The following is a 17,404-nucleotide window of genomic DNA, read 5'->3' as shown; positions in this document are numbered from 1 at the left end:
AATAAATATTTTCTACTTGCTTAAGATATAAAGTTCCAAATGTTTATTACTGAACAAGAAGTTTCCTCACTCAGGCAATAATTATACCCGAAGAAAGATGTACTGAGTATGCCTGTAACCATCCTGTCACATATTAATATATGCAACTGCCGCATGACGATCTCCATGTTCATGTCTGCCATAGAAAGTCATATTTTCCTGTAAAAACAACTCGGAACATGATGTGATTAACCTTTAGGTCTCCCCATCCCCTCCTCTCCAAGCCCACCTCACGCATGGCCTATGCTTCCTACTCATGTTCAGCCATCTGATTTCCATAACACCCACTCACTTCCACCAGCGGGCATTAGCATAACAGAGCTGTAGCCTGACTTTGATTGAAGCCAGCTTGGACTGAATACAGTATCAAAGCATAATTTAGCAGAAATCAAATCCAATTTACTGTGCATTGTATTTAAATTCTCAAAAATGCTGTTTCAAGGGAACAATACCAGACCTCTAATCTCAATTGACCTTTTCGTATTTGGGTCTACTTTCCTGGAAATCACACAACACGCTTTTCTTATAAAGCTATTGTTTTTAACTTGTAAGTATCCATTGAACACTGAATCCTACCACTGTTTTCTTCATCTCATTTCCTGTGATAGCTGTAACAATAAGGTATAATCACTTAACTGATTAAGCAACTATGTTATTATATCACAACCACAAAACATTTGTCTACCACTTTTGGGTTTTAGAGAAGATATAAATATGTATTTTATAGTCTTCTCTCTTGGAAAATGCGTACAAGAATTGCCATTTCTATTCTTCTGGAGTTTATAACTCAACCTCTTTAATGCACATTGGGTTTAAATGTGTGTTTGGAATTGTCATCTTGAGGACCCAATCATGGTTTTTTTATGTTTAATGAGAGTCATCATAGAAAATCCATTTTACGTGGAGCACGCTTTGTGCTACCTTGCCGTATTGATAAACTATCACCTCTCTCCCTGCTCCCTCCCATCGGTACCATCCGCTAAGCACCGTCTTTTCAAACCATTTTCACTGCCACCTGGCAGAAAGAGTGAAAATGTGAAATGTTAGCAGAAGAATTATTGATGCAGTTTTTCACTTTAAGACCTCAAAAATAAATTCCTTCAGCTGATAGCCCTTCACAGGAGGTTGCAGTATAGATTTTGAGCAGAGAGAGACTACAGAAGTAAAAGTGATTGATACGATTTGTTTTGGTGGTCCAATTGTAAGTGACAGTAGGAAAGGAAGTACATTTTCAGACATGGAAATACTCTTGAAAAAAAAAATTTTTTTTGCTTAGCTTTAAGATCTGTATTTTGTTTGTTTAATTTTTAAAATGATAAGGTGAGTCCGATTCCACCGAGAGCAATGCGGCTAAAGTTCTGATGACAAGAAACTATTTGGTACTTTAGAAATAGGGTGTGTTTTTAATAACATGGAATAAAAATACAATATAAATGAAAGTCACATAAAAGAATTCTTCATAGTGTGAATAATACAAATACTGATAGTATTTTGTTAGGGGTTTTTAAAAAAAATCAATATTGGATGAAAACTCAAAAATTATGATTTCCTGGTCTTCTTAGGTCTTATCATTACTAGTAAATGTTAATTTATAATATTCAGAATTCCTTTGTCCTTTCAGAGTTCTGGTGAAATGTTTTCTTAAGGTGCTTCTATAACTAACAGTTCTCAACTGATTTTCCGCCCTAAGTTGCTATGATTTTCTTACCTCGCATCTGTGCTTTCTCTTTTAGAAAAAGCACACTTTCTAAAACATAAATCTTATTACATCTTTTTGCGTAAATATCTTTGAACAGATCTCCATAGTTTTGGGGCAAAATTTAAGCTCTTTCAGCATAAATTATCTGGCCTTAATTATATCACTTCTGCATCTCTGATTTTATTCTTTTTTTTTTTTTTTAAAGATTTTATTTATTTGACACAGAGAGTGATCACAAGTAGGCAGAGAGGCAGAGAGCGAGGGGGGCAAGCAGGCTCCCTGTCGAGCAGAGAGCCCGATGTGGGCCTCCATCCCAGGACCCTGAGATCATGACCTGAGCTGAAGGCAGAGGCATAACCCACTGAGCCACCCAGGCGCCCTCTGATTTTATTCTTAAGGCCACGTACACTCCACTAACACATCCAGCCCCTCAAGTCTCTGCCTGGCGTCTGCTTCTCTCTTTCCAAGTAGCCTTACTCCTCTTCATCCAGTGAACTCTTATTTTTGCTTTAAAACACAACGCAAACATAGCTCTCTTCTTTCTTCATCATCTGGTCTATTTGCTGCTCTTCCAACCTTTCACACCCAGTACCCTCTGCTTTTTGTGTTACTATACAAACCATACTCTGCTCCATTTGTGTTTATTTACTTATTTACCTGGAAGTAACTGCCAATTTTTTTTTTTTTTTTTTTTTTTACTTCCCATCCCTGTACCAAAGAGAATGTCTCATAATCTGTGGTCAGTCAGTGCATTTTGAATGAATAAATGAACGAATCATGTTTTCAGAAAAGTGGGGAGATAGTTGCAGTCATTTGCTAGTCCTTTTTGGGGGGCTGTGTTTTTGCAGATGGTTAAAATTGTAGGATCCAGATTCCAAAAGTGTTTTGTAAAATCACTTTTCTACTAAGAAGTTCTTAAAAATTTAAAAAATTAGGGGCGCCTGGGTGGCTCAGTGGGTTAAGCCGCTGCCTTCAGCTCAGGTCATGATCTCAGGGTCCTGGGATCGAGTCCCGCATCAGGCTCTCTGCTCAGCAGGGACCCTGCTTCCTTCTCTCTCTCTCTGCCTGCCTCTCAGTGTACTTGTAATTTCTCTCTGTCAAATAAATAAATAAAAATCTTAAAAAAAAATTAAATACAAGGAGGTATGTGCTTATGATTAAAGTGTAGATGTTAATTTTACTGAAGTAGATAGGTTGACAGATACAGAGTGAGCATAGTATGCTTAAGACTATAGAATATATTTTCATTGTTTTTTGGTGACTTCAATCAACTATTACATATTAAAAATTAACTATTACATTTTAAAATCAACTGTTACATTTTAAATTATATAAAGAAGGACTGTATAGCACAAATGGGGCTCTAAGATTTTACTAACCAGGTAATATGAGCCAATTTAAATTCTTTCTAGTCCAAAGCAGTACAAATGAACAAATAAGGGATTGTGTGACTTTTATCAGACTGTTACATGATTTTATTTTTATAATGAGGAATAAGATAATTTACTCTGGCTTAGTATCCATATTGACACGAAATTTGTCTTTTATAGGATTAATAAGAAGAAGGAACTATATCTGATCTTTAAATTTTGCTTAATATGTATCATTTTCCTTGGATATTAGAGAGAATAGAGACCAATCTTAAGCCTTTTTTGGTATAAATAATCTGGTGGTTTCATATCCTCCCTGAAAAATGGACATTGCAGTGTTTTAAGAGTTGTTCCCAAAGTAATTTTGTAACATTGATTTAATCTATCATTCCTATTAGAAAACAGGGAACAAAAATCAATGTATCTGCTGATTCAGTGAAATTGTGTAGAAATAACAAGAAGATTGTAAGAAGCAAGTAATCTCCTGAAAATGCGAGGCAACATAAACCACATTCTGTTCAAATAGATTCATAAATCTGGCTTCTCCATCCCGTTAGACTGAGTCTACTGTTATCTATAGTTATAGAAGAAAATTTCACTTAGTAGATTTATCCCTGCTGTCCCTGGGGGATGTGTTGAATGGGTTGAGTTAGGAGGCAGAACACTACAAACTAAGTCACTGCAAATCTCAGTGAATTAAAAAAAAAAAATAATGCTGCTGCTGTTTCTATACTGCATTCTTATAAGCGTTAGCTCTTGGCTATATGTTTGAGGCTACCCTCCATTGACTTTGTTCTTGGACCTGCTCTTGTGTACTCCCAAAGGGCTGAAAGAATTCTGGGTAAAGACTTCAACCGAACGTCATTTATTGTTCTAATTCTTCAGAGTTCAAATTTTAGGATGGTTCCCATGGCCAGCAGCTTTTAGAAATTAGAGTTGACTTTAAACTTTTTTTCGTCCTCCATTTTCTAGCAGGAGCAATGATTTAAAGTGTAAACAGATGATGAGAAAAGTCATGGAATAAAATTGCTGTTTTCTTGTCAACAAGAGTGGGTTTCAGTGTGAAGAAGATATCCTTGTGAAAACTAACAGTTATACTGTCTAGGGTCTTTCACTTGGCTCCCACTTTAAACTTGAACTTTCTCAGTATTCTTACCCTCCCCCGATCCCTTTAGTTTCTTTTCTATTGGAGTTCCTCATGCCTAGGTTTCATTATCTGTGCCTACATCATTTCCCTCGTCTTCCACCAGAGTTCCTATTTTACTGACTGATCTGCCTCCCTCACAATCCATACTATCTTCATTAGAGGGCTAAGATTTCCAATGATTTTGCTTTGCATCTGTCCCTTCTTAGTTTAGAAAGAACTTGAACAAAATCCCCACTTTGGTTTCTCAGGACTTTCTTAAGCCACATCCAAATCTATGTTTTTCAGCCCATGATGTTTATGCAACCGAGACCCTTCATTTCTGCCAGATTACACACTGTATGCTAGATGTGTTCTTGCTTCTTGCACTTTGCTCAGTAAGCTCCTTGCTTGGATTATGTTCATTTTTCCACTTACCTAAACGCTGCCCTTTCCTCAAAGTCTGTAATATGTATTTTCTGCTTAAAGCCTTTCACAGCTGCCATAACACGAAGGGATCCTTTTCTCCTGAAGTCCCGTCACATTTCTTACATGTACTATGATTGAAAGGCTCCTATGCTGTACTCTGAAACATGTCTATCACTGAACTTAGCATAGTCTTAGGTAATTGTATTACCTTGCTTTTGCTGTTGTCATCATCACGTTTTGTGTTTCCCATTAGTTTGTGAGTTCCTTGAAGACTGCAGGATAGATATATATATATTTTTTTTATCTCTGTATCCTCGTGTCCAGTAGGGGAACATAGCAATTGTCTGACTAATGCTTATTTATCTAAATGAAATGAATTAAGTATAATCAACCACTTTCAAACATGTCATTATATCGTTAGTTATCTTTGTATGTAATTCCCAGTTCATAATTCTTTGATGTCTTCAACACTTTAATTTGCAAATTCCAGAATATAAGCACTTTGAGGATAGGGATCATATTCTAAGGTTTCTGGTTTGCCTGCACGTAGAACAATGTCTTATAAATATTACAGGAATGGTCAATATCTGTGAGTAGACTAATTTCAGAGGAAGGAGTATTTTGTAATTGTGTAATGAAGGGATTCTTTTTCACCTTTATCTATTCAAATCGCAAAACCAAATTGGGAAACCATATTTTTCTTTAAAAGACATTAGAATATCATGAAAAATCTATTTTCCTTAGCAAATATAAGGGTTACAGGATTATTATGTACAACATTTAGGAAGTATCTACTAATAAGTTTTCTTTTCCTTACATTTGATAGAGAGTGCTTTTCCCCTTTCCCCACTGTGTTTTGAAAAATGCCTTAAAAAATAGAAAAAAAAAAACATTAAAAACTGTGGTTTCTGTCTGGCTCTGAGTAGTCCATCTAGTACCAGATTTTCCCTTTGATATCTATTTCTTTGTCAGTGGTTGATATTTACACACTTTCTTTCCTTTTAAATTATAGCTCCTCCACAGTTTGTGGTTAGGCCAAGAGATCAGATTGTTGCTCAAGGTCGAACAGTGACATTTCCCTGTGAAACTAAAGGAAATCCACAGCCAGCTGTTTTTTGGCAAAAAGAAGGCAGCCAGGTGAGTGTGAACCTTGACTGCTTTTCTGAAATCTCTGAACTCTTCCTGTCTCTGGTGCTTCTCAAAGTTTGTCTCGCCTTTCGTGTTATCGATGTTGAATATATTTTATTTCCAAAAAAGAGAACAATTAAGTCTAAATAAGTGAGGTCTGGATATTCTAATAGAGTGTTCTGTATTTTCCACTGTTAATATCCAAAATTCTGTATTTTACATAGAATAGATACAGCTCAGTGTAACTAAATCATCTTAAAAAGCCTGATTAAAACCTCCATAGCTATTAAAATCTCTGAACAGAAAAATAATTTTACTTTCTGGCAGCAGGCTACATTGGGATTATAAAATGAGTTTCTACGTATAAAATGTTTAGAATATCCTACGTACATGTAAACCAGTCAAACAATATTTCCATTATCAATCCATCTAGAAGCCAGTTGCAATCCTTGTTCATAGAGAGATATTATAAATGCCTTTGTTTTATCATTAATTTAAGGATACTTCCATTTAAGAGTATTTAGTTCCATCATCCCGTCTGGATTCGTTCACAATGGGGTGAGATAGGAAATAACACATCATATACCAGAAGGCATCAGCACTTGCCTGGTCTTTGCTCTGCCCTAATTTGTCCACTTAAGACCCTCTGTGGGTAGCATGGCCTTTCTGACTCTGTTCAAAGTCAATTGGATATACTTTTTTTTTTTTTTTCCACGTTGGCAGTGTCCAACTTGGACAAGCACTTGGCCTCTAGGTTCTCAGGCAATGAATGGAATTTCCAGCTTAAACCGAAAACTGTTCTTTGCCTGAGAGCTTATCAGTGCATTCCTGAAGGACCTAGAGATATTTTTATTGTAGTGTTCCCAGAACCAACTTTCAGGAGGCATATAGTTCACAGGAAGAGACCTCAGCACCCTCTTTTGTTAGTCCACATTCTGGAAGAATTTCTTGGGGAGTAATGAAAACCTAATGGTTTAAGAGTTTTAAGTTTTAATGGTTCTTAAGAGTCCCAGGAAATCTAAAAACTTTACCAGGGATGGGAAAATTTTTAAACTATATTAAAAGAACCTGTTGATCAGAATTTATGTATGATTATCTGGGTAGAAAGGCATCAGGAGGAGCACCTGGGTGGCTCAGTTGGTTAAGTGTCTGCCTTTGGCTCAGGGCACGATCCCAAGATTCTGGGATCGAGCCCCACATGGGGCTCCCTGCTCAGCTGGGAGTCTGCTTCTCCTGCTCTCTCTGCTGTTCCCCCTGCTTGTGCTTTCCCTCTCTCTCAAATAAACAGAATCTTAAAAAAAAAAAAAGAAAGAAAGAAAGAAAGAAAGAAAGAAAGAAAGAAAGAAAGAAAGGCATCAGGAAGTTCCCCCTTTGTCCTCATCTTCATACTATCATTCAGGCCCAGGCTGCCAGGACCTGAGGTCTCCCGCTGCCCAGACAGTAATGCCCAGCACCAAGGAGAGATTCAACACCACTCTGGTCACCTCTGCCCCAAGACCCACACAGCACCTGAGAAGGCTGGGATGGGTGAATGCTGGCGAGCTCGGGTAGCTCGAAAGGACTTTTACTCTTGCCCGCAGCTCTTTCCCTCCACCCACCCTGGCTGCTTTGGGATCCATCAAAGTCACGCCTGCAAGCCACTGATAGGAAATGTAATGATTTGAATATATTACTTTTTATCAATTTTATAAATATAATATCTGAAGCAATTGGATTATTGCAAATTTACACTTTAAATCTGTGTATTGAAAATAATAATAAATAAATCAATAAATCCATGTATTGAGTGAAATTCCATCATCCCATCTCATTACTATATAAATATAGCTGTATCATGTGTAAATCACATGCCCTAAAATAGCTCTGGGTTGACATAAGATATTGGATAACATGTGTATTGGACCTGTGGCCCCATAGACATGGTATTTACATATGCTACATTCTGCTTTAATGGTTTTTGAAGATAATCAAATTGGCATTAAAGAACTTCTTTTTCTGTTTTTTTTTGTTTGTGTGTTTTGTTTTGATAAAGTGGCAGGTAATTCCAGAGTTATCAGTCTCTGGAGAAAATTCTAGTTAGGTATTTTGATTTGATTATAATCTTAGGTCTGGTTTTCTTTCCTTCATGTATCTCGCTTGCATCGGAGAGAGGGGGCAGAGAGAGAGAGGGAGACAGAGAGAGACTGTGAATAAGAACAAAAGAGAATTGCCTGAGGAAATTGTAAAGTTTCAAATTATGAATTAGAATATTAGGAAAAATAAATCGGTCTTACTGTCTCCAGTATCCAATTTTTACAGTGATCTATGACTCTCCATCAGTAGAGAGAGTTAAGAGCCTGGACTTAATGGTCCATATTCCTCAATATGTGCTGATAATGCCAATTAGCACTAATAGGACACCTAGGCACTTGAAGGCGAGAAGAGCTCTATAGAATTCCTGGGTTTTGCTTGTAATCCATTTTCTTGTGCCTGTGTCACACAAGCCGCGAATAAAGATGATGGGTTAACCTCAATCATATGCCATTTTCCATGTCAACGAATCATTTAGAAGGTGGACTGATATTACATTGTAGAGGAAGAGATCCCAGAGAGAATTAAGTCCATCTGATGTATTAGTGCTATGTAAATGAGTATTCTAATGGCTAATTGTAGGAAAGTGCATACTTTGAGTTATTGTATCATTTTCAAGTGGCTTTAAAATTTAGACCCTTCTCTTTTAGATGGTTTATTTCAGTAATATATTTGGATTCCACACGAGAATTAGCTTGTTCTCATATTGTTTCCTATGCATGAAAATGTCTAGCCTTATATAGTAATACAAGTTTTATAGGAGGCAATAGCATTTTGAAATTATATTCCTGACATGCTTGCAAACATCACTTCTTTTAGAAAGGGCTTAATAACACGGTAATGTTTATGTAAAGTGGGCTTATAGTGTCACACTCAAATCTAATAAAGTGGACATCCATCATGTTGCAATAAAGAGAAGAGCTTCTAATTAAAGTAGGACATCATTCGCAGGATTAAAGTCATTTAGCGTAATTGAAAAGTGTTAATACCCTATTTTATCCTCTTCCATTGGTATTACTTCAAGGGTAAAAACATTTTAAGGTGAAAATGTGTCTTATGCCTTTAATTGAATGTTATTACCTCCTGATTGTAACGTATTGAAACTGTTTAATTACAAACCTGAAAAATTAATTACTATGTTGAGGAACAGATCCCAGAGGGTTATAATGTTCTTTTTTGTAAGTAAATACAACATAAAAATTGATATGTTCTTATTTATAATCCAACTTGGAAACATACCTCAATATGATTTGTTATACCCAGATGTTTTTCTTAATTGAACAACAGTAAAGCAACATAGGTCACCCAAGTTAACATTACTGCTCTCATACAGGAACTTTCGAAATTTTACGTTTGGGCTGCTTGTATTTAATGTGAGGTGTATTGTAAAGTAATTTTTCATAGAAAAGAAAGTCATATTGTGAAATTCTTTAAGGGCACATGCACACCTCAGAAACATTTGGCATCTTCTCTTTATTTTCAATGATTTGCTTCATCTTGCATAGATGGTAATATTTCTACCTAGCTCCTTTCAAAGCTATTACAATCTGCAGAAATTTTGTAGCAGGAGTAGATTTGACTGTCTCTTTCTGTCAGTCCCAGCCACACACTAAGAAATTCAGATAATTACGAAATTATTAAGAAATTAATAAGAAATTCAGATAATTACATCAAGTATTCAGAATGATTAGTGGAAACTCTATTTTGCATTTCTTAGTGATGTGCAGTTTATAAAACACAAGCATAGTTAATGTTACAGTCCCCGTTATCACAGTGTTTGGTGAGTCACATGAGCATTGTCAGGCCCATTTTACAGATGAGGAAATCATGTTTCAAAGATATTAAGTAACTGGCAGTAAGTCAGGGAGAAAGTAAAGGCTTAAGGTAAAGATCCAGGGGTTTTATTTTTTTATTTTTATTTTTTCTTATTTTTTTACAAGAGTTTACTTATTTGAGAGAGAGAGAGTATGTGTGTGCCCACACAAGAGGGGGAGGTTCAAAGGGAGACAGATTAGCAGACTCCCCGATAAGCAGGGAGCCCTGCGCATGGCTTGATCCAAAGACCCCAAGATCATGACCTGAGCAGAAGGCAGAAACTTAACTGACGGAGCCACCCTGGTGCCCCAAGATCCATGGTTTTTAGATGACTATTCCTTCAGACTTCAGAAGACAGGCTGACTTCTTAAGGCATATTATTTTTCCATGATTTGGAGAAAGTTTCCCAGTGAAATTCACTATGTGGCATTTAATCATTTCAAGACCATATTTTTAGAAATAGGTATTTTCTTTTTCCTACCATATCACAGTAATTATAATAGCTATTGTTAATGTATTTTTCCTTCTATGTGGGAAAGATATTGATGAGATTGTGTTTCTTTCACAGAACTTGCTTTTTCCAAATCAACCCCAGCAACCCAACAGTAGATGCTCTGTTTCGCCAACTGGAGACCTCACAATTACCAACATTCAGCGCTCAGATGCGGGTTACTATATCTGCCAGGCCCTAACTGTGGCAGGAAGCATTTTAGCGAAAGCTCAACTGGAAGTTACTGATGGTGCGGTATTATTATTAGATTTGTCTTTGGAAAATAATAATTTTTATTTCAAGATCCATATTAACCAAGTGAAATTTTCTGAGTTGCTAAATGTGTAAATGAATGCTTATCTTCTAAGTTTGAATCTAGGTAAAAATAACATTGTTAATAGTTTCTAATTCTACAGGTACTGTTCCAAAGAAAAATATCAAAGACTGTCTATTTTATTTTAAAAAATACAGAGATTCTTTATTTTAAAGAAATGACCTCACATTCCCAGTGTATAGATATGTCATCTGTATATTTTTTAGTTTTATGCTGACATGATTGCTTCTAATGGATATTAATAATTTTATTTCATTAAAGAAGGAAAAGATATCATCTTTAATATTAGGGGAAACAGAGATGAGTTCTTAGTTAGCTAATCACATTATGACATCCTATGACTTTTTAATTATTCATTCGCTAAATTAAATTAAATAGCTTCCAAACTACTGATGGATGCTAAAATTGTTGGGGGATTTTTATTTGCACATTATGTACTATAAATCATAGCTGAGACACCTACATTTATAGTGATTGTTGAAAAGAATGTAAAGATCTCCATAATCTGTTTTTATTTCCCCAAGAGCTTATTTGTCGCCCTTGGTAGGTAGGAAACTTGAGATATTTTGTGAGTTTCCGAGCACAATTTTATCCGTGTTGTTTGATGTCTTAAACTAAAAATTCTCTCTTGTTCTCTTATGTTTGTGAGGTTTGTGGGGCTTTTGTTTTCCCTTGATGCTGGTTTCTGAGATCTAAGAACTCTGTTTTGTGACCTCTCTGATTCTTTTCCTTCTCTGCTCAAGAAATATGGTGCACTTTTATGCTATTCAAATTTACATATGGATTAAATGGTTATTTAAAATTAATACAAAGGAAATATTTTTTAATGTCTGTCCGTGGTGTTGCCTGACTCAGCACCATGTCAAGAATAGGAATAAATGGAACAGACAAACATTGACTGTAGGAACATTGAGTCGTTAATGGCCGTACCTGCTGATGTTGCAGAAATTTTACTGCCATGGAACTGAAAGAAGTCAGGTTCAAGGGTAACAGTGCTAAGAAATTCTTTCTTTAGATGGGCAATATCTTTGATCCTTCATATCTATGTATTTTTTAAAAGAAATAGAAGATAATTATTCATCTTTCTTAAGTCCTTATGCTTTCTACACTTAGCAAAAATGTCCAGATATATATACACTGGGAAAAGAAGATATTCTGGCCAGAGCCTAAGTTATTTTCTGTATAGGAGAATAAAACAGTCTATGTTTAATAATGAAAACCTCTATTGTAACCTATATTGTAACCTAGTTGCTTATATTATTTTACGAAAGACAGACTCTAAAATATTTCTAAATAAATAAATTGTTATGGGAAAAGGCAAACCATATTTATAAGAAATGAAATTGATGAATTAGAAGAGCCAGAATATATGACAGATTCGCAGGGTTATTTCTGATGCAATGAAAGGAAAACTTTTGTTTTGAGAACTTGTGTTGGTTGATGACATAATCTCACAAAACAGTAGTTATTCCAGCTTTGTTTCTAAGGTCAAAATTAAAAGAGTAAAAACAAGTTTAAACCTGATAAGTGAGAGGACGGAATGGTTTGCTACAACTGGCTTGAATATTAATTCCTACATTGATTTTTACTTAAGTAAGCAATCACAAAGTCAAGATCCTTTTGCAAAAATATTGAATGAAGGTTATAGAGTTATTGATTTTGACAGGAAAGAACTCTAACTTCACGACCTAACCCCCCCCCACACACATTATTTATTACAAATAACTCTTTCTAAATACTAACTTGGTACATTGACTTATGACTTTAGCTTCTATTCATAGTTTTGTTGAGTTTTCAGATTGGTTAACAATTTAATGGTATGTAAGCTATCATTTTCATTTGCAACATTTTTTGGAGGGTGTGACCCAGGGCAATTTAGGGCCAGTTGAAATTCCACTGTAGAATAAAAAATGTATGTCATATTCAGAGAAACAAGCAAAACACGTAGAGCAGTGTTTCTGTTGCTACATTTTTGCACTTAGACTCCTTTCTTGGAGGTATTTTTAACTCAAGTGTTCATATAAGATGAGATTGCTAATGGTGATGAAATGTTCTGTTGAGTGATAATTTTACTGATTATAGATTGAATGAAGATGCTTCAATATACTTGAATTTCAAAATATCCTTTCAGAAGACCTTCTCATTAATTCGTTGGCACTGTTTATTTCTTCTTTCCTTCTGCTCTTTTTCTTTCAGAAAATTAGGAAATTATAATGAGAATGCTGAGTGCAACCAATAGCATCTAAAAGGACTAGAGAGAAGAAATTATTTATATATTATATTGACAACAAATGTCACACCATGATCTTATATAAATGGTTTATTGAGGATTTATAATGCATAGTTAGAGAAAACCAGGGAATTGTTCACAGATCACTGGAAACCCTAAATGTTCATTTAACCTTTAACCTCAGTGTCATGGAAACCTGCGGTCATCTTTCACCCATAACATCTTTGAAACTGAAAATTCCTTCTGGCGAGGAGATTTTCAATTACTTTATTGATCAAATTCATTAAAAAGACATTGAGCTACTCATTTGAGCAATAAAAAAGAAAGAAAGTAATTAGATGTCCTTGACAATATCTAATGATTTCAGGGATATAAAAATAAAAACAGGTTATGAGAAGTTACCTGAATTCTGTAGAGATATTTAATTTGAAAAAAAGCAGTAAGAATATTTAAAATTGAATAAATAGATTCTATTCTAGTAATGTAGACCCATTTTTCTCATTGAATTTAGAATTATTCATGTTTTGTGATTTACCCCTTCAATTTTGACCCATAAAGAAAATGAATTCCACGAATATTCAGGTTGGATATCGATTGTGTAGTATGGGTCAGAATTAATATAACATTGTATTTTCACATTATCTGAAGATTATTTTATTTACTTCTAAAATGAAGAATTTGATCAAGAAAATCATGAAAGATATAGTTCTAATTTTTATAAATAATACACAAACAAAATTTCATTTTTTTAGTTTTTTATAAGGTTTTTATATGTGTGCATAGACACACATACACATTTTAATATATATTTTGATGTAGTAGTTTAGGTTGATTAGAAGTTCACTGCATCTTGACATGCACATGCAGTAGATCTATTTCATAACTCCTATTTTAAATTAAAATTGGTTGGCTTTCTCGTGGTAGGCTGTAAAGGGGCTATTTAATTTAATGTTTTTCCCCCAAAACCACAAATCCTAATAATAAAGATGCTGCATATAGATTGGGAAATAGATAATCTGGTGGACAAAGGAGATTAGAGTATTAATGAGCAAAATGACATTTTGATAAGGTACATTGTAACACACACACAAAAAAACTTTGTAGATACTTTCTCCTCATTGTTGCTTAATAATCATTAAAATCCACAACTGTTTTTCCTTTCTGTGAAAGTTTTATGTTTATCTGTGGTATACTTATTTTGGTAATTATATAATAAACATAATATAAATATGCATAAATATTTTGAGTAATTAACCAAAATCCATGCAACTTTTTTTAGAACTTTCTCTTAACAAAGCCTTCCTTGGACCTGGACGTGTCAGTTTTGTTATGAAGTGTTCTTCTAATGACTTCTGGATGAAAGTTTGCATCCAATTGACTCTTTCCATCATCCATTTAACTAATACTAACATGCTGCTATATTTCCTAAATCATTATGAAATACTTCCAAAGACACTGAAGATACTGTCATGAAACAATTTAATTACAAAAACACTTTCTTAAATTATTTGTTTTATTTATTTAATTTATTTTTTTAACTTAATCATGAATTGTGGAAATTTTACCCAGATGAACACAGGAATTGATATATATGTAAACACTGATTTTTACATGAAAACCCTAATTTGTCATACCATAAATAGAGTATAACTAGATTACTGCTTCATTCTAAGGACTAGATAAATCCTATCACCCAGATCATAATACTGTAATCTAAGGCCCAGTGTCATAATCTTGGAAATAGTGTTTATATCTAGTAATTTAATATCAACCAACATATCATAGTCTATATATATGTACATGTATAAATATATATAGAGAGAGAGCAAGGTGCTTTGAAGGGTGAAATTATGTATTATATGTATATTTATAATGAAAACAAAGAAGAAAATTGTTTCTACCCATATGACATTCTATAGGCTTTCTTAAATATGCATGTAAGAGATAAAATGTACATTTTGTGAATAACTGCTATGAACTCTCCATATTTTTATTTTAATATGATAAATACTTTCAACAATACTATAATGTCAGAATTTATTTTATTGTCATCTACCGTAGGTAATTCAGAGTAAGTTATAAACGATAGTATGTCCTCAGTAAATATGCTGTATATATATTATAGTATGTATAGATGATAGATACATAATGGGCATAGAATATGCAGGATAAATTATAGATAATATATATGTAATATGCATCTAATACTATAATATAAATTCTGAGAAGTTAAAATATACTAAAAATATCCTTATCCTTTAGTTTTGACAGATAGACCTCCACCCATAATTCTACAAGGCCCGGCCAACCAAACACTAGCAGTAGATGGTACAGCATTACTGAAATGTAAAGCTACTGGGGATCCTCTTCCTATAATTAGCTGGTTGAAGGAGGGATTTACTTTTCTGGGTAGAGATCCAAGAGCAACTATACAAGAACAAGGAACACTGCAGATTAAGAATTTACGGGTAAGTGATGCTTGACTTGTGTTTGGGTCTTCATTTCAACGTAAGTATTGCCCTCGGGGGAAGTGGCTTTGTAAACTTAAAATCTTCCATACTAGCATAGTTGCTGTACCTTTTATTATAGGCCCTGTTATTTCTTATTTCCCTATTTCTTATTTCAAATTCATCATTTGATGAACTGATATTAGAAGGAAAGTCCTTATGTTAATGATAAGATCATAACAGAAACTTTTAATTCTTTCATTCCAACTTGTACGTATCCAATTGATAAAGCTGAAAATCTTAAACACATGAAGTTAATGATGGTAATGGGATATTTAAAGTAATTTGAAAGTGTCAGATCCTTCTGATTTACTGTCATGAACAAAGGGAGTTTGTAAAGAAATGTGGACAACTTTTGGGCGCCTGGGTGGCTCAATGGATTAAGCCGCTGCCTTCGGCTCAGGTCATGATCTCAGGGTCCTGGGATCGAGTCCCACATCGGGCTCTCTGCTCAGCAGGGAGCCTGCTTCCTTCTCTCTCTCTCTGCCTGCCTCTCTGCCTACTTGTGATCTCTGTCTGTCAAATAAATAAATAAAATCTTCAAAAAAAGAAAGAAAGAAAGAAAGAAGGAAAGAAAGAAAGAAAGAAAGAAAGAAAGAAAGAAAGAAAGAAAGGTGGACAACTTGGCTTGGCCAAGCTATTATGTGAAAAACTGAAGAGATAAGATTGAGTACATAAAAGGTAGATTTGGCTAGTTGGTGGAAAATCTTACATTTTAGTTTAAGTTGCTGTAGAGTTTAGATTTAAGCCTGTGGGCAAGGACAAGTCATTGCTGTTCTTTTATTGGAAGATGGCGACTATTCCTGCCGATTTAACAGATTAAACTTACTCCAGAAGCAACTCAAATGCCTCTTACTGAATATTGCATTACCTGTCTACTGTTTAACAATATCAGCAAACACTTAGAGGCTTAAAGCAACATACATTTATTTGTTTCTGTGGGGTAAGGAGCCTGGGTGTGACTTAGTTGGGTCTTCCACTTCTGGGTCTCACAAAGGGATAATCTGGTATCCGAGTTGTGGTCTCATCTGAAGATTGGGGATAAATTTGCTTCTAAGCAACGTGATTGCTGCAGCAATCAGTACCAAATGGCCATCATACGGATTACCTCAGAATCTCGTTTGCTGTGGACCGGAGGTTGCCTTTAATTCCTTGCCATATTGATATTCCCATTTTGACTACTTGCTTCCTCAAAGTGAATGAGGAAGGGAGTCTCCTGGCAAGACAAGTATTATGACCTTATGTTACATAATCACAAATGTGACATCCTGTCACCCTTGCCATCTTCTGTGGTCCAGAAGCAAGTCAACAGGTCCCACACACATTCGAGGGGAAGGATTGATTATACAAGGTGCGAGTACCAGATAGGGACCACCTGCCCTCTATGAGTATATTCACTTTCATTCAACAAAATATACAGAGCACCCCCTCCATGTGGGAATCACTATGCTGACACTGCAGAGTTTGCTAGAATAGTCAAAAGATTGGGAATGAGAGCCAGAATTAAGATAACTAATATAGTGCATGAAGAAAAATTAAATAAAAAAATATTTGGTGGAAAAGCAATGTAGAATCTGGTATCTGGGTAGAAATAGGAGCCAAGATTAAAACAAGAACAACAGCAACAACACAAAACAAACAAACAACAACAACAAAACAAAAAAAACAGAAAAACAATGCTGAATTTTACTATCTGGAAGCTAGGGAAGAAGTTAAAATATTTTTCACTACATGTATTTTCAATTGATTACAACATGGATTATTTCTTCTCTTAAAATACAAATATATTTATAGTTAATTATGTGTTTACTTGGTATTTATCAGTGTATCACCCAGATATTTACAAAAAATGAAGGACTCTTTTTGTCGTATGTCCATGCACACTCAAAGCACGCAAACCTTTGTTAATTTGTATATTTGTTAATAAAATTAATATTTAATGTTTTCTTTTTAATTTTGAGACATAGGCCTTAATTATTGCTTGAATTAGGAAAAAATGCTGTCAAATTCAGTTAAAAGATAAATTAATACGGATTTTAGCCTATTTCTTTACTGATTCTGAATTAATTGCTAACTTTCTTTGAACAAATGGGAGTTATTAAAAAATTAATGCCACCTCTCCTTGAGTAAACACTTTCACCTCTCTCTTTGGGCTAAAGACAGACTTGGG

The 17,404-nt window shown here is 34.7% G+C and overlaps 1 protein-coding gene across 20 annotated transcripts in view; it reads left to right on the top strand.

The window, feature by feature from the left end:
• The window catches only part of ROBO2 (roundabout guidance receptor 2), a 592,813-nt gene that overhangs the window by 478,239 nt on the left and 97,170 nt on the right, over positions 1 to 17,404 (top strand). For all 20 annotated transcript variants that reach the window (XM_059164449.1, XM_059164448.1, XM_059164451.1 and 17 more), the window contains 3 exons: positions 5,673 to 5,797; positions 10,242 to 10,413; positions 14,990 to 15,195. In XM_059164449.1, coding sequence (XP_059020432.1) covers positions 5,673 to 5,797; positions 10,242 to 10,413; positions 14,990 to 15,195 — 503 coding nt within the window. The remainder of the gene's footprint in view (positions 1 to 5,672; positions 5,798 to 10,241; positions 10,414 to 14,989; positions 15,196 to 17,404) is intronic.

The sequence above is a fragment of the Mustela lutreola genome, chromosome 2, assembly GCF_030435805.1.
Source record: "Mustela lutreola isolate mMusLut2 chromosome 2, mMusLut2.pri, whole genome shotgun sequence".
NCBI lineage: Eukaryota > Metazoa > Chordata > Mammalia > Carnivora > Mustelidae > Mustela > Mustela lutreola.
This window is presented reverse-complemented; position numbering and strand designations above follow the sequence as displayed.